Source organism: Syngnathus floridae, chromosome 16 (genome assembly GCF_059516105.1).
Source record: "Syngnathus floridae isolate MCC-2025c chromosome 16, RoL_Sflo_1.0, whole genome shotgun sequence".
NCBI classification, from domain to species: Eukaryota; Metazoa; Chordata; class Actinopteri; order Syngnathiformes; family Syngnathidae; genus Syngnathus; species Syngnathus floridae.
Genome location: NC_142428.1, coordinates 1,754,069 through 1,773,009, shown reverse-complemented (window position 1 = coordinate 1,773,009; position 18,941 = coordinate 1,754,069). Strand labels below are relative to the sequence as shown.

General features: G+C 42.9%; 3 protein-coding genes, 1 long non-coding RNA gene and 1 other non-coding gene across 5 annotated transcripts in view; 3 read left to right on the top strand and 2 right to left on the bottom strand.

Moving 5' to 3' along the window:
* LOC148384878 (uncharacterized) overlaps positions 1–3,752 on the bottom strand; it is a 40,233-nt gene extending 36,481 nt beyond the window's left edge. The window contains exon 1 of the long non-coding RNA XR_015863403.1: positions 1,499–3,752. This is a non-coding gene — a long non-coding RNA (uncharacterized LOC148384878). The remainder of the gene's footprint in view (positions 1–1,498) is intronic.
* Positions 1,504–4,033, top strand: marcksl1a (MARCKS-like 1a). The gene is made up of 2 exons (XM_088400279.1): positions 1,504–1,834; positions 2,660–4,033. Exons 1-2 carry the CDS (start codon positions 1,751–1,753, stop codon positions 3,203–3,205), a joined length of 630 nt encoding a protein of 209 aa, XP_088256405.1. The 5' UTR covers positions 1,504–1,750; the 3' UTR covers positions 3,206–4,033.
* A 1,334-nt stretch (positions 4,034–5,367) lies between these two features.
* On the top strand, positions 5,368–5,449 carry trnas-gcu (transfer RNA serine (anticodon GCU)). Its single transcript has one exon. It is a non-coding gene; the product is annotated as a tRNA-Ser (tRNA).
* A 170-nt stretch (positions 5,450–5,619) lies between these two features.
* On the top strand, positions 5,620–7,309 carry adi1 (acireductone dioxygenase 1). The gene is made up of 4 exons (XM_088400280.1): positions 5,620–5,824; positions 6,186–6,305; positions 6,382–6,561; positions 6,752–7,309. Exons 1-4 carry the CDS (start codon positions 5,702–5,704, stop codon positions 6,866–6,868), a joined length of 540 nt encoding a protein of 179 aa, XP_088256406.1. The 5' UTR covers positions 5,620–5,701; the 3' UTR covers positions 6,869–7,309.
* Positions 7,075–18,868, bottom strand: trappc12 (trafficking protein particle complex subunit 12). The gene is made up of 13 exons (XM_088400272.1): positions 18,797–18,868; positions 17,127–18,390; positions 16,639–16,755; positions 13,184–13,297; positions 12,981–13,119; positions 11,556–11,668; positions 11,280–11,352; positions 10,102–10,175; positions 8,908–9,006; positions 8,730–8,833; positions 8,209–8,296; positions 7,859–8,132; positions 7,075–7,754 (listed from the first exon to the last, which is right to left on the bottom strand). Exons 2-12 carry the CDS (start codon positions 18,372–18,374, stop codon positions 7,890–7,892), a joined length of 2,412 nt encoding a protein of 803 aa, XP_088256398.1. The 5' UTR covers positions 18,375–18,390; positions 18,797–18,868; the 3' UTR covers positions 7,075–7,754; positions 7,859–7,889.
* Positions 18,869–18,941: the final 73 nt, after the last annotated feature.

Genomic DNA, 18,941 nt, shown 5'->3' with positions numbered 1-18,941 from the left:
CTGGTTCTCTCAGGAGCACAACTTCACTGGCCAAAACACAACAACACTTTTTTTTTATGGGCCTCACAGGTGCCAAGACGTGAAAACATTTTTGTGATCATCAAACCAAGAATGAACCCTTTGAAATTCAACATCCTCCTGGTAGAGAGTCAATTTTTGATGGCCACATCAGAAAAATTCCAAGGATATGATTAAACGCACACTGGATGGCGGGATGGGCTTTGAATTGTGTTGTTGTCCTTCTTGACTCATTTTGCGGGAATGTATAGTGGGATGGAGGATGGTAAGAAAAAGGGGGTGGTTCACAGATTTAAAAGCCCTCAGGGTGTATTCCATTCTGTGAGGAGGTTCAGCCCAGAGAAAGGATGGAGATCATTCTCTGGGTGGCGTATGCATACCTCGCATTCCACGCTTGCGACATGTTTGTGTGAGGGAACGTACAAGTGGAGGGGGGGGTTGAGCCTTGTGCTTTTTGGGATTCTTGGAATATCAGACAGAGATGCTTCAGATAATACCAAAGAAATCCTAAAGTAATTTAATAAAGCAAAAGACTACAAGAAGATTATGTTCAAGATTACTGTCATTCAGAGAAAATTCCTTGTGAGCTCATTTTGGGGCATTCTAAAATAAAGTATGTTAGTATATTATCTTTCTAAAATACCAGCAATGTTGTGTTTATTTGCACTATTTTGCGTGGCCTCAAAATTCATATTGATATTATACCATTATATAAATGTTGGCCCTTAATGATCCGTCTTAAAAAGCATGAAAACAAACACATAGCCTCTTTAGTATGCTTGTAAAGTGCTTTTAGTGTTTTGATTTTATGATGCAAATGTTACCAGTTTGTCCAATTTACACAACCAAGTTTTTTTTTTCACACACCTTTCACACGCTGAGAAAAGAGTGTTTGCCACTTTTAAGCCATGCTCTATAGTCTCAAACACTCTTATGTCAAAGTGAGAGGTTAAGCACAGGTTAGCACTTTATTCTCTTTATTTTTAAAGTAAAAATAAGAATGTAACTATTACATGCAATTCAGGCCTCTGATCTTTGAATTTCCGGTGAATGTTTACTCACTATTTTTTTTTTTTAAATCGTTTATGCCTATTTTACTTATCTTCTTATTCGCTTTTTCACAAGTCTTGGTGTTCAGTACGATTACACAAGACCCCAGATATCTAATTTTGGCTCATGGGAACTGTTCTTTTTTGGCCTGATTTTTACAATATAGGCATAAGTGAATTGATTAGACTTCAAAAGGGTTCATTGGTGTAAATACACTACTGTCTCCCCGTGTGTATAATTTTAAGATGAAATAATATTTAATAAAGTGCATGCAATTTGTGTGAACGCTCCAATGGCATAGTGGACTCTTGTAGGGGTGGACTTGGCCCATGCCATGCCCATGCCCAGGGATCACATTGGATACGGCCCTGCTGACACGCCCATGGGAGGAGACTCGGGTCGATTTTTGAGGCGCGGTTGAAATACTCACAGTGGTGTCTCCTACATCCTTTCATTTGCGCTCAGACGCACACACAGTCACAGAGGGAGGACGGACAGACGGACGGTCTCGGTGTCTGTGTAGTCAGGGCGAAGGAAGGATTCTTCATTTTTTTGGCACGATTTCTCTCATCCAAGAACTGGACTTTTCAATCTTAAAAAAAAAAAAAAATCCCACACACATTTTGAAATTTTTCTTTTTCAATTTAATTTTTGTGCTTAGAATATCTCACGGTAATAAAAAATGGGAGCCCACATGTCCAAGGGAGATGTAGCTGTGGAGGGGAATGTCGTTGCAGACCCTGCTGCTGCAAAAGCCAACGGCCAGGTGAGTAAAGCAATCAGATGGTGAGCACCGGTACCGAGTCACATGGCACCCAACGCCCACCACCAACGTGCTTGGAGCGGCTGTTGCTCAGCGACATTGCAAACCTCGGAAATCACAATTATATTCAAATAAATAATCGGAAAAAAATTTAATTGTAAGTGGCAAATTGGATCCCCACTTGCAAGCACCGACCGTGCCTTTGTTCAATTCGGCTGCTGGTTCCATGAGGGAAAATTATGACAAAAATGTGTCCAAAGTGACAAATACATTTGTAGAATTTGGATCCACGTTTTATCCCATTGTTTGGCTTTAATCACAGGTAATATTTGCACTAGGGCCAAATAAAAGATGCGCAGTGGAAAGGATGGCAAATGGGCTCTGCTGGAGGCACATTTTGCAGAGTTGCAAACAAAAGCGCGGATATGCGCCTCCTCGATAAGCCACGAGAGATTTTACATTTGAATAAAATGGGGGTCAAATCTCAACAGAAAACCTGTAAATGCAGAACCACAAAATGTAACCAAACATTTAATTATGCATTTGACTATCACAAATGGGCTGTTTTTTTAAAAACTGCAAACTGATGTAATGCATGAGCATTAAAGCCCAAAAGGATGATGGCGAGAGCAGTTGTGACGAGGGAATTCCTTTGTTCTCGCAAGCTTAACAGCAGACGCAGCACTACTGTCGCCTTGCGGCCGATTCAAGTAATGCAAGCAGCTTGCAAGTGTGCCTCCTCTAGCTCAAATGAAGAGCAACAGCAAAATTGAGTTAATTTCATGAGTTACTCTGTCGGATCTCCTAACAAGACTTGTTGTTCTGCAGGAAAACGGTCACGTCAAGACCAACGGTGACGTATCCGCCAAGCCTGACGGGGATGTGGCCGCTGCAGACGGCAACGGCACAGCCGAACCGGCTAAGGAGGGAGAGGCCGGTGCCGGGGATGCCATCGAACCCGCCCCTGCGGTAGACGGCGAAGCGGCCAAGACGGAGGCCGAGGCCCCCAAAGATGGAAAGAAGAAGAAGAAGTTCTCCCTGAAGAACTCCTTTAAGTTTAAGGGCATCTCGCTGAAGAAAAGCAAGAAGGGCAGCGAGGAGGCCAAGGAGGAGGCCACCTCCCCCGCGGGCGAAGAGAAGCCCGAGGAGAACGGCCACGCGGCCAAGGAAGCCAAAGATGAGACGCCAGCCACCGAGGCCAAGGAGGGCGAGGCCGCTGCCGTCGCCGCCGCTCCAGAGGGGGACGTCAAGGACGCCGAGGAGGCCGCTCCTGCCACGGAGGCCGCTCCGACCGAGGAGGCTGCCGCCCCCGCTGCCACCCCCGCTGAGGAAACGACACCCGCTGCCCCCGAGGGCGACGCCAGTGCGGAGTGATTGCACCTCCACGACTGAACTAATTTTTCCAAGATTAAAGTATATAAATATATATGAGAGACTCATGCCACGTTCTTAAAGTTATACAACAAAACTACAACGAAGACAAAGGATATATCACATTTGACGATTCAACCACCAGTTCACTTGCCTTTTTTTTCTTTTTTTTTTTTTTTAAAAATCAGTCCTCGACAAACGGAATCTCACCGGGCCCTCAAATTGATGCAAGTGTCTCCCCCTCGAGGTACACACAGGGAGCGGCATGTGGAGAAGGTAATGAACTGGATATGGAGCCAATCCGGGATATAGTACAGAAGCCCCAATTAATGATGGAGAGGTACCCTTCAGCGTGGCAGCCCTATAACATTTTTTTTGGTCTCATTTTTGGGATTTAACGATTGCCAAGCAAGGCATACCATCTCTATTCGAAATGACTTACATGGATGCATCAAAGCTTTCAAATTATGTTAATTTTTACAAGTATACATTCCTATGTTTTGCCCACAAATTTCAAGTATTTTGACATGTTATAGGAAAAACAATGGGGGGGGGGGATGGGAGAAAATCAGTCTTTGTGCATTTGGATTGTTTCCGGGCTAAAGTCCCCATTGAAGCTTCTTGAGTATTTGCAGTGTTCACATTTCAGAGTTTATGAGGCAGGGCTTGGGATTGTGTACAAAATGTGAGCTTTTTATCTGCAAAACTTTTCAATGTAAATATGTTTCGGCCAATGTTTTTGGTTCTCTTTATTTTGCTATCGTTTGAAGATGTTGATGGTTTTATTGTAACTTTTAATAAGGGTAAAATAAATGTTTGATTCCCCTCTTACTGCCTTCCGTCTTGTTATTTGTATTGAAACTGATTTGTTTACTGTCTATGTAGTTAGGATGAAATGAAAAATTAACTGGGTTGACAAATTTGACATGCTCAGGACAAAGCTTTGCTTGCTCAAATTTCTAATACCAAAAACTCAAATTTTGAATGTGTCAGAAAAAGGCCATGACTGATGTGAAGTTTTCTCATTCAATGGAGTCGACTGCACCTTCAACATCTCATGAATCTCGCTGGATCTAATGCAGCTTTGACCAGTGTGATGTCATCCACCTCTTGGCCCCTTGATGACCTCTGGACTTGGGAAAGTGGGCTAAATTACACACAGCCAGGTTGGGTGAGTAGGAAGGTAGGTAACGTCAGCCATGTGAACAAGCGTGTTGTCATGGTGAAGTGGTCCTGCCAACAGCTGTTGGCTCTTCTCACAGACGGAAAGAAATCTTGTAATTTGCATTTGAAATAATAGGCTAGCTTTTGTGACGGCAGTCTTGGAATTTTTCTGACACACCTCTATCCAAATAAGAAAATGATAGTCAAATATAATTTATTCTATTTGAAAGAGATTATAGAGATATACAGTATAATTTGAGCGTTCAACTTTCCAAGTTGCTCTTCTTGCATCCTTCTGATAATTAAGGTTCTTTTTACACAATATTGTCTTTGTTTCTTTATTCACTTATTGGACGTGAGCTTTTTTCTGCCACAATATTGTTTTTAATCAAAACAAGACATTTTACAAATGTCTGCTTTACTTTGGAAAACGATAACTGCACCAGGAACTGAATTAATTTGGTGAGTATGACATAAATTACTGCCCCCTGTGCCCCGATCCCTAATGGCATCATCATGGAGCAGGGTATTTATAACAAATAATATATCTTTGCTCATCTATCTATGCCATCAATTTAGAAAGACAGAACAAATCAATCTATTATCTAATCTATTATATCTATTATTAGATGATAGAAAGTATAGAATTGATATGTATATCCACTTTTTGTAGCATTTTTGTTTTGCGGTGTGCCTTGAGATTTTTCATAAAAGGTGTGCTTTGGAATCATTGTTGCATGAGGTTAGGGGCAATGTCAGATCAGCCAACTAAGCATGCGTTGATGTTTGCCGCCCTCTCGTGGACAGAATGGGTCATTTATGATTCCCACAGCCGGCAAATATTAATATCCCGATTTTAACCCCTAGAATGACAACAAATAAAACTTAAAAAACATTTGATCGTTTATCATTTCCTTTTGCTGTAATGATTTTGTCGGAGGACCGTCGTGTCAGAATTTGTGGTGTCTTTTTAACAGCGCAGCCAGGATGCCGGTGCATCTGACGAGGTGGCCGAGTGGTTAAGGCGATGGACTGCTAATCCATTGTGCTCTGCACGCGTGGGTTCGAATCCCATCCTCGTCGGAAACAACTTTTTGTTTGCTATGTGCAAAATGCAATTATTATTTTTTATCAGAGGAAATGCAGAAGCTGTGAATCGACATCGGCGTGTGGAAATAATTATTATTATATAAAAAAAATATTCATTCAACAGTATTTTACATCTTAAGGTCTTTGTAAAACGGAGGGTACGTGAACGCACCACGCGACGCCATTGTGGCCCAAATTTGTGCAAACCTGACGTGTTGTTATTGCGTGTGTCGGTAATTTGTAAACATGGCGATAGAAGCCTGGTACATGGACAACTCTGACGAAGACCAGAGAAAGCCGCACAAGCTCGATCCGAATCGACCCGTATCGTTGGAGGACTTACAACAGCTTGGTGTTTTTCACTGGAAGGTAACTCTTGTGCAGCCATCACGTGCTTTTTCCCAATCTTGCAAATTTTCAAGGAGTTGTGTGCATGGCTGGGATGATCCCTCGGGTTTGACAACTTCTGCAGAACGATTGCACGAATGAATACATGACTGTAGACAAGACTTTATTATTATGGAGACAAACTCACCACTGCATTTGAAACAACTGGACAAAAGTCTGGGTGAAAAGTCAGGATGCACTGCAGAGGAGAATTTATTAGGATCACAAAATGTCACCAGTAAGCATTATTTCTATTTTATTGTGAGCAGTGTGTTTGTAGACAGCATTGGTCAGATGTGACACAGAAGCTCTAAAAGTTCACAGATTTGTGTTGTGGTTGCAGCTGAATGCTGACATCTATGAAACAGACCCAGAACTGCAGCGAATCAGGAATGAGCGAGGTTACTCCTTCATGGACATCATCACCATTGAGAAGAACACACTGCCAAATTATGAGGAGAAGGTAACATGAAAGCTTAATCCCATAAACCCAACTGTTCGCTAGAAATCTGCTATTAATAACTTTTGTCTCTTATCAGTTGAAAATGTTCTTTGAGGAACATTTGCATTTGGATGATGAGATTCGCTACATCCTTGATGGCCAGGCCTACTTTGACATCAGGGACCAAGAGGACCGCTGGATAAGAATTGCCATGGGGAAGGGTGACCTCATTACCCTGCCAGCGGGCATCTACCACCGCTTCACCTTGGACGAGTTGGTAAATCTGTTATCTGAAATAAAATTAACTTTTTGACCAGTGATGAGGGATTATTTGGGCGCCATTAAGGTGGTGTGTTTATTCCATTAGCATGAACATTAATTTGAAGAAAGACACTTTGCATTTTCACAATGGTCGCTCAAGATTGAAAACACTACATCACTGAATATTCTTTTTTCTGTCTCTGTAGAATTATACAAAGGCCATGAGGCTGTTTATTGGGGAGCCAGTGTGGAAAGCCTACAACAGGCCAGCGGATGACTACGAAATACGAAAGAAATATATGGCTTCGTTGCAGAAGTCATGAACAAAAACATTTTTTGTTTTTAATTGGCTGTTCTCATCACCGCCGTTTTTCTTCATGACATGTTTTGAAAAAGACAAAACTGGGACAGGGTGACAGGATATATTTTCCCTAAACTTGGTGTCACTTAAGAATTATATTTTGTCCAAAAGCTGTTATGAGTGAGCTATACTAGCCCAAAGGTCAAGTGGAAAAACACACTTTTAAGATTGTAATTGTAAATCATTTAATTCAATGAATGACAACCATTTTCCACCTTGACATCTATTTGTCAATACATTTATATACACACATACACATTATGGATATAAAGTCTACACACCCCTCTGTTCAAATGCCCGTTTTTTTATTATATAAAAAAAAGGCAAATCATTTCAAAATTTCATAGGTCCAATGGTGACTTGATGTTTTTATTAATTATTAAAAATCATTTTTAATGATCTATTCTGATGTCATTTTTATTCATGTTGAGTCATCACAAAAACCCAAATCAGGTTTTGAGACTTTCAATATCCACTATATGTATAAGTGCACATATGGACACACACACACCCTTTGTTGTTTTCAAGGGAAATAATGCAATTGCAGTGGTTTTATGTATATTGTCTGAGTTAATAAACTCATTCAAAAAGCTTCATTCAAGTATCATAAGACAGTTCATCCAGTACAGTATTCTAAGGGTGTTCTTTCAGGGAGAAGTTTAAAAAGGAATCGTACAGTGCAAGCTTGCTAGACTTTTCAAGCATTGCGAGTCTCAGCTTAATGCCCTTGTCAAGTCTCACATATTTGATAGAAGGTCATAGGAATTGAATTGAATGTTTACCAACTGAGAGGCAGGTGTCTTAGCATCAAGGTTGTGGACTTGCACGGCGCTGTCCCTCTGTCTGACCTGTAAAACATACAACCCATCCATACAAGGCCCCTATCAAACTTTTGAAAAATGACAATAAAGCTAATTCATCATCTAAAATAATCAGGAGCATTTTCTATCACCCAGGATGACGGTACTTGTCGGCTTAAGGTCTCAAACTAGTTTGAGGCACTGAGTGTTGAAGCTGTCTCCTTCCCGACAGGACACGGCCTCCAACAGCGCTTGCTTCTTTTGGGTGCTGCGTGAAGATTCCAGTTCATACATAGTGGTCAGGTTGAAGAGGACGCTCTCGTGGAGGTAGAGGGCTGGATCCTGCTGCACCAGGCCTTCCAGTTTGCCCAGGGACTCCTTGAGCCGGCCTAGGTAGAGCAGGCAAACTGCTGCGTTGTTGTTGGCCTTGGTAGGAATTGACACGGACGAGGAGAAGGTTAAGGAAATGGCAAGGAAATTGGCAGGACGGCCAAAAACTTACAACAGGGTTTTTTGGATCCATCTTTAAAACGTCCATGAAGGACGAATGTGCTTCAGCATAGTTGTTCTGACTGAGGTGGACAAATGCCCTGGAATTGAACACACGTGTCAGTGTCTTTTTTTTTTTTTTTACTATATCTAAGTCTTACAAACACCAATTGGGCACTAGATATAGTATCAGACAAGATCAGAGAGCTATTTGAAATATGCAGCGCTCTTATGTAAATATCTCCTTCACTACTCTAGTGGGCTTTCTCTACTCCATTCCCCAAGTACACAGATTTTTTTTTTTTTTTGAATAATATAATCATCTGAATCCAGATACCTTTTAAAGTAGGCACACAAAATGTATCCAGATGATTTTATTTTTGTGCAACCAATTGATGAAATAAAATGGAGTAAATTCAACAGCTTAGGGACGCTATGATGACTTAACTGCCAAAACCAGATTGTTCGGCGTTGAATTCAAATGCAATAAAGGCGCACTTAGTTAGCAAGGATGCTAAACGTAAACAAGCATACCTGTTCATCAGCACGCATGTTGTGAGGCTGGGCTCACTGTCTATCCTCTGGCATGTTTTCTCCACATCGCAGAAATACATCTCGGCTGTTTTAATATCTCCAATCTGAGAAAAAAACAAAAACATATACGGTTATATGATTAGTCTGCCTATGTCATGCAATGTGTTGATGTATCAACCTGCAAGAAGATGCGTCCTATTCCGCTGAGCAGCTGCGCTCTCTGCTGGGGTTCATACTGGATGATGGCGTGATAGATCTCCACCGCCAGAACATAGTCCTGCAGTGAGAGACGGATAACGCTTGATGAGTGAGGCTCGCCGAAAAGAGAAAGTGAGAGAGAAAAAAAGATGGAGAAAGAACAAAAAGTCACTAGAATTAGAGACAAATGAGCTAAAGGTGAGGGACGCGGCAGGAGGCGGAGACAGGTGGAGGGCAAGCCGAGAGAGAGGGCATTAATCAAACATATGGAGTAATAGCAGGGCGAGGTGACCCGACTTCCACCTCCGCATTGCTCATGCCGTGGTGAGTCGACTACTGAGTAGGACCAGAGAGGAGGTTCAACCAAGAATTGTCAAATGTAGCAAATGCCAAATGTTGATCATCGTTAATCAGCTTTAATGTGCAAGTATTTTTGGAATCCTGAGTGCTGACATCAACACCACAATCATGTTTGGAATCCTCAGAGCGCCGCTGCCATTTTTACGTCCCCCGAACGGTTGTTTATCCTTTGGATAGGTTCATCTTAAAACGCACAATATCCAGTTAATAACCAGCTATTAAAAATGTATGAATAAACCCTAAAGCTTTATTTCAGTGCAGGGTTGTGATTTGTGAGTCTTTACGACACCATATTTTTTTTCCGGCCCCCGCTGTGCAAACTCCTACCCGTTAAAAATGGTGCACAACAACTAAACAACGATCCTGTAGATAATAAGAAGCGCTTATATTTGCATGGAGCTTATTTGCGACGCCTTCTTCCCGCTTATTTTCCGTTGACATACAAAAGCAGAGTCTCCGCCCTTTAGGGACCGACCGCTCGAGCAATCAAAAAGAGTCACAATACTATCAGTCAAGAATTTCCATCATGTCTGGGAATGCAAATGAGTAAAACAGGGCTTGAATCTGGACACGAGATGGCACTGTGGCTCTCTTTACGTTCCGAAAGGCATCACCGCCCTTCCCTTTCTTCTGTCTCTCTCTCTCTCTCTGACCAAGAATCCAATTAGTGGTCAGTCTGGGGGGATTTCACTGTGAATCCTCCACCCGCCTGGCATCACAGCACACACACCCCTTTTCTCACACACACACACACAACTCCCCACCCTCCTCGCACACAGGCAGACACTTGTATAAGGACATTAAACATACGTACCTTCATCACCAGCAGACAGTTGGCCATGGAATAGAGGACTCGACTGAGACGAGCTTTCCACAGCTTTACCGATTCTAAAATCAAGAAAGGATACAGGGCAGATTGTTTGATTGTTTGAGGTTGACTTCCTGTTTTCATCACACCCTTTTTTGGAGGTCTCTGCTCCGAGAGCCGTCACTCCCCGCACCTCCTGCTTTTATTTTGAATTCCCTTGCTTTACTCCTCCACACAGAGGTTTATTTAAAGGGGGGGAGGCGATAGGGAAGACACTGCGGCACTTTTCTTCTGTTCCTCAGACAGTACCCCCCGTGGCAGAGCTTCTGTACAGGCCTATTATTATTCATGGCAGCACACCTGTGAGTGTGCGCGAGCGAATGCGTGCGTCGGGGAGGGGAGCTAATCACTCAGTAGGGGTCTGATGTGCGAAGGCATGCCCCTGTGTTATTGACTTGACTGTCGGCTGTCTGTGTGGGCAGCGAGAGGAGAGACAGAGGGCAGAGCTATTATACAAACTGGCAGCACTGGTGCACCCACACAGATATACATTCACCATCCTGACAGTTTTTTTTTTTTTCTCCCCCAATTATATGCAAGTGGTATATTTAGCTCCGATTTGGCGAGCGGCATCTTGTTTTTCATGGCTTGAAATTAACCTTACTTAATCGCATCTTGAGCGTAAAAAAAAAAGCAGAGTGACAGGAGCCGGCAAAAAAGATTTATTGCTCGGTTGAGCAATTCTGAAGGACGGGAGTTGTGCGTAGGGGTAATATTAGCGTGAAAAAAAAAAAAAAAAAAAGTGGTGATTACATTTCTATAGCTGCCGTCTAATTCCCCACCACATGTGCAGATGCGAGTAGCTCGGATAAGACTGATGCGTATTGATCTGTTCTGCCGGCTGCTGGCTGGAGAAGCCGTCTTGATATTCAGCGCGAGTACCAAAGCAGTGAGGTGCTCAACACTTTTAAGAGCACATATCGATGTGTTTGCGCGCTGGACAATATGTGTGTGTCGTGGAGGCAAAGCACGCTGCAGTGGCGCGCCAGGTGTGCTTGTTTGCGAGTATGTGCATTTCCCAGCGGGGTCTGTGACCTCACTTTTCCTCCAACGTGTGATGCAGTCTGGGCCCGCAGCCAGGTCTGCAGCCTAAAGTCTGCTTGAGTGATCATGTGTGTGCTTACCTCGCCTATTCTCCTCCGTTAGGCTGATCACGCCGCCATCCTCGCCCAAGCCTTTCTCCAAGTTGTCCAGGATCTGTTTAAGAAACACTATCACTGCTAGCGCAGCACTGTACAATCGTATACTGGCATCAGCATCTTTGAATGACTCTAAAACCTGACCACATTTCCCTATTTATCAGGGTAATGTACTTTTTTGTATGGATGTGCAATCTTGAACCTAAGTGCGACTATCTTTATGTTCATCTGGAGGCTGTGCTTGTTTGTTTGAGTACTAACGGTGAGGCAGACACTTTTGAGATTGTGCAGGCGGTCCAGAGCCTCCTGAGGCTTAGCCAGGTGCTGGGGAAGCTCGGCGTGCAGCAACCGCATGGAGAACGGCACCATGGAGCCTGTTAGGAAGGGAGATGGACAAATGGGGCGGGATGAGGACATTGCAGTAGGTACAAGATGAAAACCGCAACCATCAAACACCCACCCACCCGCACTTCGACAGCCCGAGAGGCAAGAACCTACAGATGGCATTGAGCTTCCTATGGCGGATTATTAAAGCCCCACATGGTTCCCTGTGCACAGCGCTATCACTCATCTCCGCGCTTCATCCCTTTCCGTCTCGACATCTTTCACACACCATAGCAAGAGAACCTACATCCAGGCAAGTCTCTGAGCTCGTGCGTGATCACCCGTGATCTTACAAACACCAAAGCAAGCAGACACACGGTGTGCGTGTTCAGACACTTTCAGTGTGCACCTGGGATTAAAGTATTGCAGTAAATTGATGCATCCCAAAATTGATTAAGTAAACAAGCAAAAAAAAAAAAAGTTCTGTTCTGGTCCAATCATATCCAAATTCTTTCGAGTGCAAGTAGCACACGGGCAGCCAACTCTGAGCATTTAACGAGTTGAATCATGACAATGCGTGGTCAATATGAGCACTGGGCTGGAGAAATGCTTTACAAATGCTGCCAAAAATCAAAAACTTGTGCCAGTTCATTTGCAAGCACAAGGTATTTAATATTGAGTAACGGAAAGTCAAGCCATGCGGTCTTTTTAAACGATGTATCTCTGTGTAGTTGTATCTATCACTTTTTTTTTCTTGTGGTTGCTTGAGGGGCAAAGTAGATACTAAGTAATCAGAATACATTAGAGAGCAACTCATGCGTGTAAAAAAAGACCAATAAAAGTAAAGACTTGTTGTAGACAAGTGGAGTTGTTTGAGCTTCTCAAGGATTTTGAGAACCAAAGAAAGAAACTTCCCTTGTGGAACTTTCACAAATACCGGTCCAGTTTATATTTCAGATAAAATGTTACGCCCAAAACGGTAGCTGAGCACAAAGGCTCATGGTGCATACAAATAAGGTGGATTAAAAATATCATATTTTATTTGAGTCATTCCTTCAACCACCTCGACTGTCAAATTAAAAGCTCTAACTATTTCAGTGTAAATCTTTTGCAGTGCTGAGTTTCCATAGCACCCGCTGGCGGTATTGGTTTTTGAAAAAATCTATAGCCCAAAAAAAAAAAAAAAAAGTCGAGGGAGACATTACATCTGCTTCAAAATGTTAACGAGGCTGTGTCTGGGGAAAGCTTGGCTGACGAGTCCGCGGCAGTCTTGGTGAAGAGAAACAATGTCGCGTCACGAACTACTTCACTGTAAAAATCAGGACTTCAAACTGGGTGTGTGTGTTTTGAACGTGTGTGTACCTCTTCTCCCAGGATATACAGTGGGGTAGAACTCATAAAAGAGGTCCGGTTGATCCAGATCACCAAAAGGCTCAAATTCCAGCTCAGCATTTTGGAAAAGGTTCAGCTTAATGAGGAGGGCCAAACGTACAAACCAAAGCTGTAAAATAAAAACACAAATACACGTCATCACGGTGAAAGCCAAGACGTTGTTTCCGTCCTACCTGTAGCGAGTTAGCCGTATGGGAAGTGGGCTGTCCGGCTTTTCCGTATCCTTGCCCGTGAGCTGTCAAAAGACGACCTGTCAGATCAACTGCTGCGCGCCAGTTCTTACTGCTCTGCAGGGGGAACAAAATAGAAGTCTCTTAAGTGATTGCAATCACATCTCAACTCGTATTCAATTCTACATCTGAGTGACATGATCAATTTGCGTCCAGCGGCTTTTTATAATTTTCCTTAAGTTAGACGAGACAGATTTATCATATTCTCCTTAACCCGTGACTCTTTGCTTTTCCATTTGCTGCTCTTTTGCTTTATATCTAAGCTTTTATATTACTGCTGCATTACTGTCGGTCTCTCTTGCACCCACCCAACCTTTGTTTCTGCCTAGTCTGCCGGCTGCTAGACTGCCTCTGAATCTTCATTAGGCTGAGAAATGAAGCTGAAAACAAGAAGGCAGCCTGAATGGGCCAAGCAGATGTAGCCCCTCTAAAATACAAAATACACGGCTCCTAGAAGTACACCGTTGCTTTGCTGCAAAACATAAATGAGTTGGTGCATATGTTTTTTTAGGTGCTGGTGTGAAATGGACAGATAAGGGAAATGAGAACATCTAGCATGTTCCGTACTTGGCATACAACAGCACGCAAAGCGACGGACGAGGGTGCAGAAATCAACACAGGGTAAAAAAATTAAGAGCGAATAGCATTTGCCAAAAAAGTTGAGTGATGGAAGCAAGAAGCAGTGGGTGGCAAAGCGAAACGAAGACGAGAGCCGGAGGAGCTGCAAGGGAAGCATCAGGCGATGCCAAAGGGAGCTAAAAAGTTCAGGGCGGGGACTTGAGGACTTCCCAAAGCAGTCTAGACCAAAGCAATTCAAATTAATTGTCAATACAAGAGGCAAGTGGAAAAAGTACAAGGAGCCTACAAGTGTCGTGTAAAATCATCACTGGCTGGTGTTGATTAGTTTTAACTACCAGAGTTGCGGCAAGTCCAACTCAATGTAATCAGTTTTTTTTTTTTTTTTTAGTGTGGACACTTTTGAGATGTTACATTTATCTCTGTAGGTGTTGAATTAACATTGTTGATTTTTACAATTATCAATACTTCCTGCATGATTAAAAGGGGTGAGGTATCTTATTTGTGCAGAAACTCGCATTGTGCTTTTTTTTACTTTGATGAGTTAAGAAAAAAAAAAGGAAGCCCGGCATTACAATGCTTTATGAACAAAAGAACGCCCACATATGGTCCCACCAGACCCAAAGCCTGCAGGCAACGCAAACTTAAAAAGACTTCCTCAACTCAGCTTTGGTTAATGCAGAGCTCTCATGCAATTTCAATAAAGATCCAGAATTACACAGAGGGGGAAAAACATTAGCAGTATATGACATACTTAAAGTCCAGCCATTGCAAGCGAGGCCATTTTCGCTTTGAAGCTTATATACTTGCTGTTCAGACACTTGAACCGAGGGGACGCAACACTGCCCTCAAGCTGGGGAGGGAGGGAGATGGTTCCCTACTTTACCGATATGAACTTCACACATCAGCCATCATTCCTCCCACCGGCAATGGCTGGACTTTTCCAACAGTACCACAGAGAGAGGCTGAAACACAAAACGGCTCTAATATATTATGAAAAGTAGCTGGTGGCTTTTTACGAGAACTCGGCGTAACACTCCCAAAGATGGTTGAGCGCGGAGTCCAAGTTGTAAGCGACACTCCTCTGGGTAATATGAACGGCTGATTGACTAGTGGGCTGTTTTAATGGTGTGGTTGTCAACAATAACAGCTTGGCCCACTTTTTTTTTGCCTGAGAGACACGATGAGAGTGCTACTCAAGATTGTCTTAAAGGAAACCCACTAGTCATCATCCACATTCTGGCACTCCCCAAATAAAAGGGGTACAATGAAAGCTTCTTTGTAGTTAATGCATTTTTTTGTCACGATGTTATTTTGTGATTATTGTCAAAACAAAAATAAGAATAAACAAACCAAATGAAAAAGATAATTCTGTTTACCTTAAATATTATTTACACAATAATTCGGGACACAGTGCATATCAACAAATCAAGTTCTTGGCGTGAACAAAGTTTAGCACCACCTGAATTTCGACTTATTATTGCAACATTTGACAATATTTGCAACCCCCTCCTCCCCAAATAAAAACACACAAGTACACAGTTTGTTACATTCCTTGTCACTTCTTGACATTTCAGCTGCAGGCCAATGCTATCTTTTCTGACTGAATATAGCACGCCATCATTTCGCCCTGGGCTTGCAGGAGCCACCTACACCCGTTGCAGACTGTGACTGGCACCCATACAAATATAGTTACGGTATGTATAGCTCGTATAGCGTATTGTTTGTGGGCGCATGTTGGTGTGTGTGTGTGTGTGTGTGCATGCGCAGAGTCCAGAAGGCCTGTAAAATATGCACAGCAGCCCTATGCATAATACATGGATACAGCATGAGAAAGGAACTTGTGAGCCGAGTGGGTTTCCACCTCTCCCTTTCTCTCCTACGCCCGCTCGTTCCTTCTTCTACTGCGCTTACTGCTTTCGCTATTATTTGTTCGTTGCTGTTGAACATTAAATAAGACCCGTCTCTCAAGGATATTTAGATGTTAGACAGTATGATGATAAAACATGTGCATATATTTTATTTTCAATAATATATTTTCAATGTGAAAACCCCACCGCATTATTTTTTTTCAAGGCCTTGCATTGAAATTATCATTCAAGCACAGCACAAAACCAATTTTTGAATATTTTTTTCCATAAAAAACCATCTCATTCAAAATTGTATTATTGAGATCCAGTGTAAGCGCAACAAAGAAATGTCTGTTATCGTGTGGTAACTGCAGGTATTACAACTTAAAATTGCTTGCATATTTGTAGTCGGAAACCCACAAATTTTGCATTGTGTTTTCAGTACTCTTCCCTATTTTGTAAACAAAAATATATTTAAAAAAAAAAAAGTGAATGTGATAGTCGTGAAGTCTTATGAGCCTTACTTTTATTCTCTACAGGAAGTGGCAGTCTTCCTGAAAGAACAGACATGATTTAACTTTTGCAATGAATGTAGTTGCCAGCGTACTATAATGTGTTGGAGGGACTGCACACACAAACAGTGGCTAAACAGGATCACGAGGAATCCATGGTGCAGCTGCACTGCGTGGAGCAGAAGGATCTGTCTTAACTCCAGCCCATCCTTAACAATGCCACTCATCCGCGGCACAGCAGATGAGCACTTCCAGTAGTTGACTACTGTCGCAAAAATTGACAACTCCCCAAAAATATTTGTCGGAGACAGCTGACATGCTAGAAAAGGACACGTCATTAACACAGCTTGGGTTTGCCTGTCTTTCTATCTCCTGCTGTGCCCATCCGTGGAAAGCATCCCAAATGACTTTCTTCAGAAGTATTCGACTTGGAATGCATCAATAAACTTAAGAAACTTACAATAAGCTGTTTGAGACCCGAGAAGGACTGCTCCACAGAGGTGGCGGTGAGGACTTGTCGCTTCATGGCCGCCTGCTCCCCCAAGAATCGAAGCATTAAATCTTTGACGGCATCGCCCTGTGACAAAAAGATATACAATGCGTCAACAAACTATTATAGTTTATTGTCTATCGTTGTAATCCAAATTGAAATCAAACTTAAATGTGTCAAGGGAGCTTTGGTGCATATTATTAGACATACAGTGAGTGCACAACTATAATGGTGCAGTTCTAAAAAGTCTGAACAGGTACTGCCTGTCAATCAACAAATGATTCCATTAAAGCAAAAATAGAGACATCTCTGGCCGTATGTTTGTGCACCTGAGACTTAAAATGGATGAAGCTTATTTTTAATGTTAATCATTGAAAAACAAAAAATTGTGCAGTAACTATTCAACAAAGAGGTGAATTGAATCGAAAAACTGCTTCCTTGTAAATTCTTTGTCTTACCTGAAGGTTGTCAAACTTGAGACCCGGCATGGTGAGTCTGTTCGTCTCCGCATATGCCGAGCCGTACTGCTGGGTGGCCATAGAGACCAAGGACTTCCTCGTCTCCTCAGATGGCAGCCATGCGTCATGGCGTCTGTCCACCTCGCTCAGGATTAGCGCCGTTGCAAATGCATCGTCACTGCCGGAGAACACGGCCTGGAGCTGGTTGAAAGGCTGTGGCTGAGCGACTGGAGCTGAGGCTGGGGGGTGACTTGCAGATACTTGAGATGGAGGAAGCTGAGACTTGACTGTGAACTCAGGAGGGGCTGAAGTATGTCCTGAACGAGGAGTGGGAGTGCCAGGGCTGGTGCAGGAAGAAGTTGAAGAGCGCTGGTTGGTGACTATAGGTGATGCGGGTGGGTCTGGCGGGATCTCCGCATTGGGGTTGGACACTGAGATGAATGAGGAAGGGGCCATGAAGGAATCAAAAAAGTCGGAGGCTGGATTGGCCTGTCCGTTGTCAGTGAAGAATTTGCTGAGGCTTGGGCTGGGCTGGCATACGAGTGGAATTGTCAACTTGCTAGGGGTTACGGCGTCATCGCTTGCACTGCCACTCCCCATAGTAAAACTGGGCGACTTGATGAGGGTGGGCTGGAAGCCGTCAGGTAACAGTGAATTCGGCTGCTTATTCTGGCTGAATATCGTGCACACTGGCACAGGCTCATCTTTGAGATGCGTCCCTTTTTCTGGTTCTTCACTTCTAAGACGAGATGGACTCTTTGTTTCAGTGTGAGATGGACGGGCATGCTCTTGTGTGTTTGTCCCATCCTTTGTCTCCTCAGAATATTCTTTCTCCTGCACATCTGAAATTTCAGTCTCAGTTACAATCTGTATGGTTTGTTCCTCAGTGTCACATGATGTGTATTTTTCATTCCCCTCATCAACACCACCATCGAGGAATGAATCAATCGGAGCAACATCATCCTCCTCACTGTTATTAGGTGAATCAGAGATAATGACACTCTCCATCATTTGGTCATTGAGCTTGTCCATTAGGCTTTCTGATGGTGTAGCAATGCTGTCTCCCTGGGGTGTTGCAAAGTCTCCCCCAAGGTCGATGCTCTCTCCCTGCTGCAGGATATTCTCTCTGGCAGGAGTCTGACTGCTAGGTGACTCTGGAGGGTCTGGGGGTGGAGTCTCCTCGCTGACATCTTCTACCGTGATGTCCAAAGTGACTGGCCGCTGGGCTGGAGCCTCCTCACTATCCATTTATTGCTTTTCAAATCTTAAACAACATTGAAAGAACAATCTAAGTTATTATGACAAATAGGGGGAAACTGGATTGAACTACAAATCGCTGCACATACATTTAAATTCCACTGGGTTAACAATGCAGATGAGTGATGACAGTAAGCATTTTGAATGATTATATGTTCAAATAAAAACAAAATACTGTATCTAAGATGTAAAGTTCACATGTACAACACTTTTCATGCAACTTGTAAGTAAGGTGAATGCATGGATGTCATTAGCTATTTTGCTAACGCTTCCTCTACCGCTAAGCCCTTCTCATGCAGTCCATTAAATGCTTCAGGAATAGTCACAAGCACTTTTAAACGCATATAATAGTCACAAATAACTCATACAGAATCGTAATAAAGAAACAACAGATACAATATAAACATTCTCACCTTCCCCGGCTTAACCATTCGACATTAAAGCGCATGCGCGGTTCCTGTTGCGGAAGGGTTGTGTACGGCAACCAGAAGTTGCCAAATCTCATATAAATGGCGTGCGCCCTATTCTTGAAAAAATGTACGTACGCTTTAGAAAGTA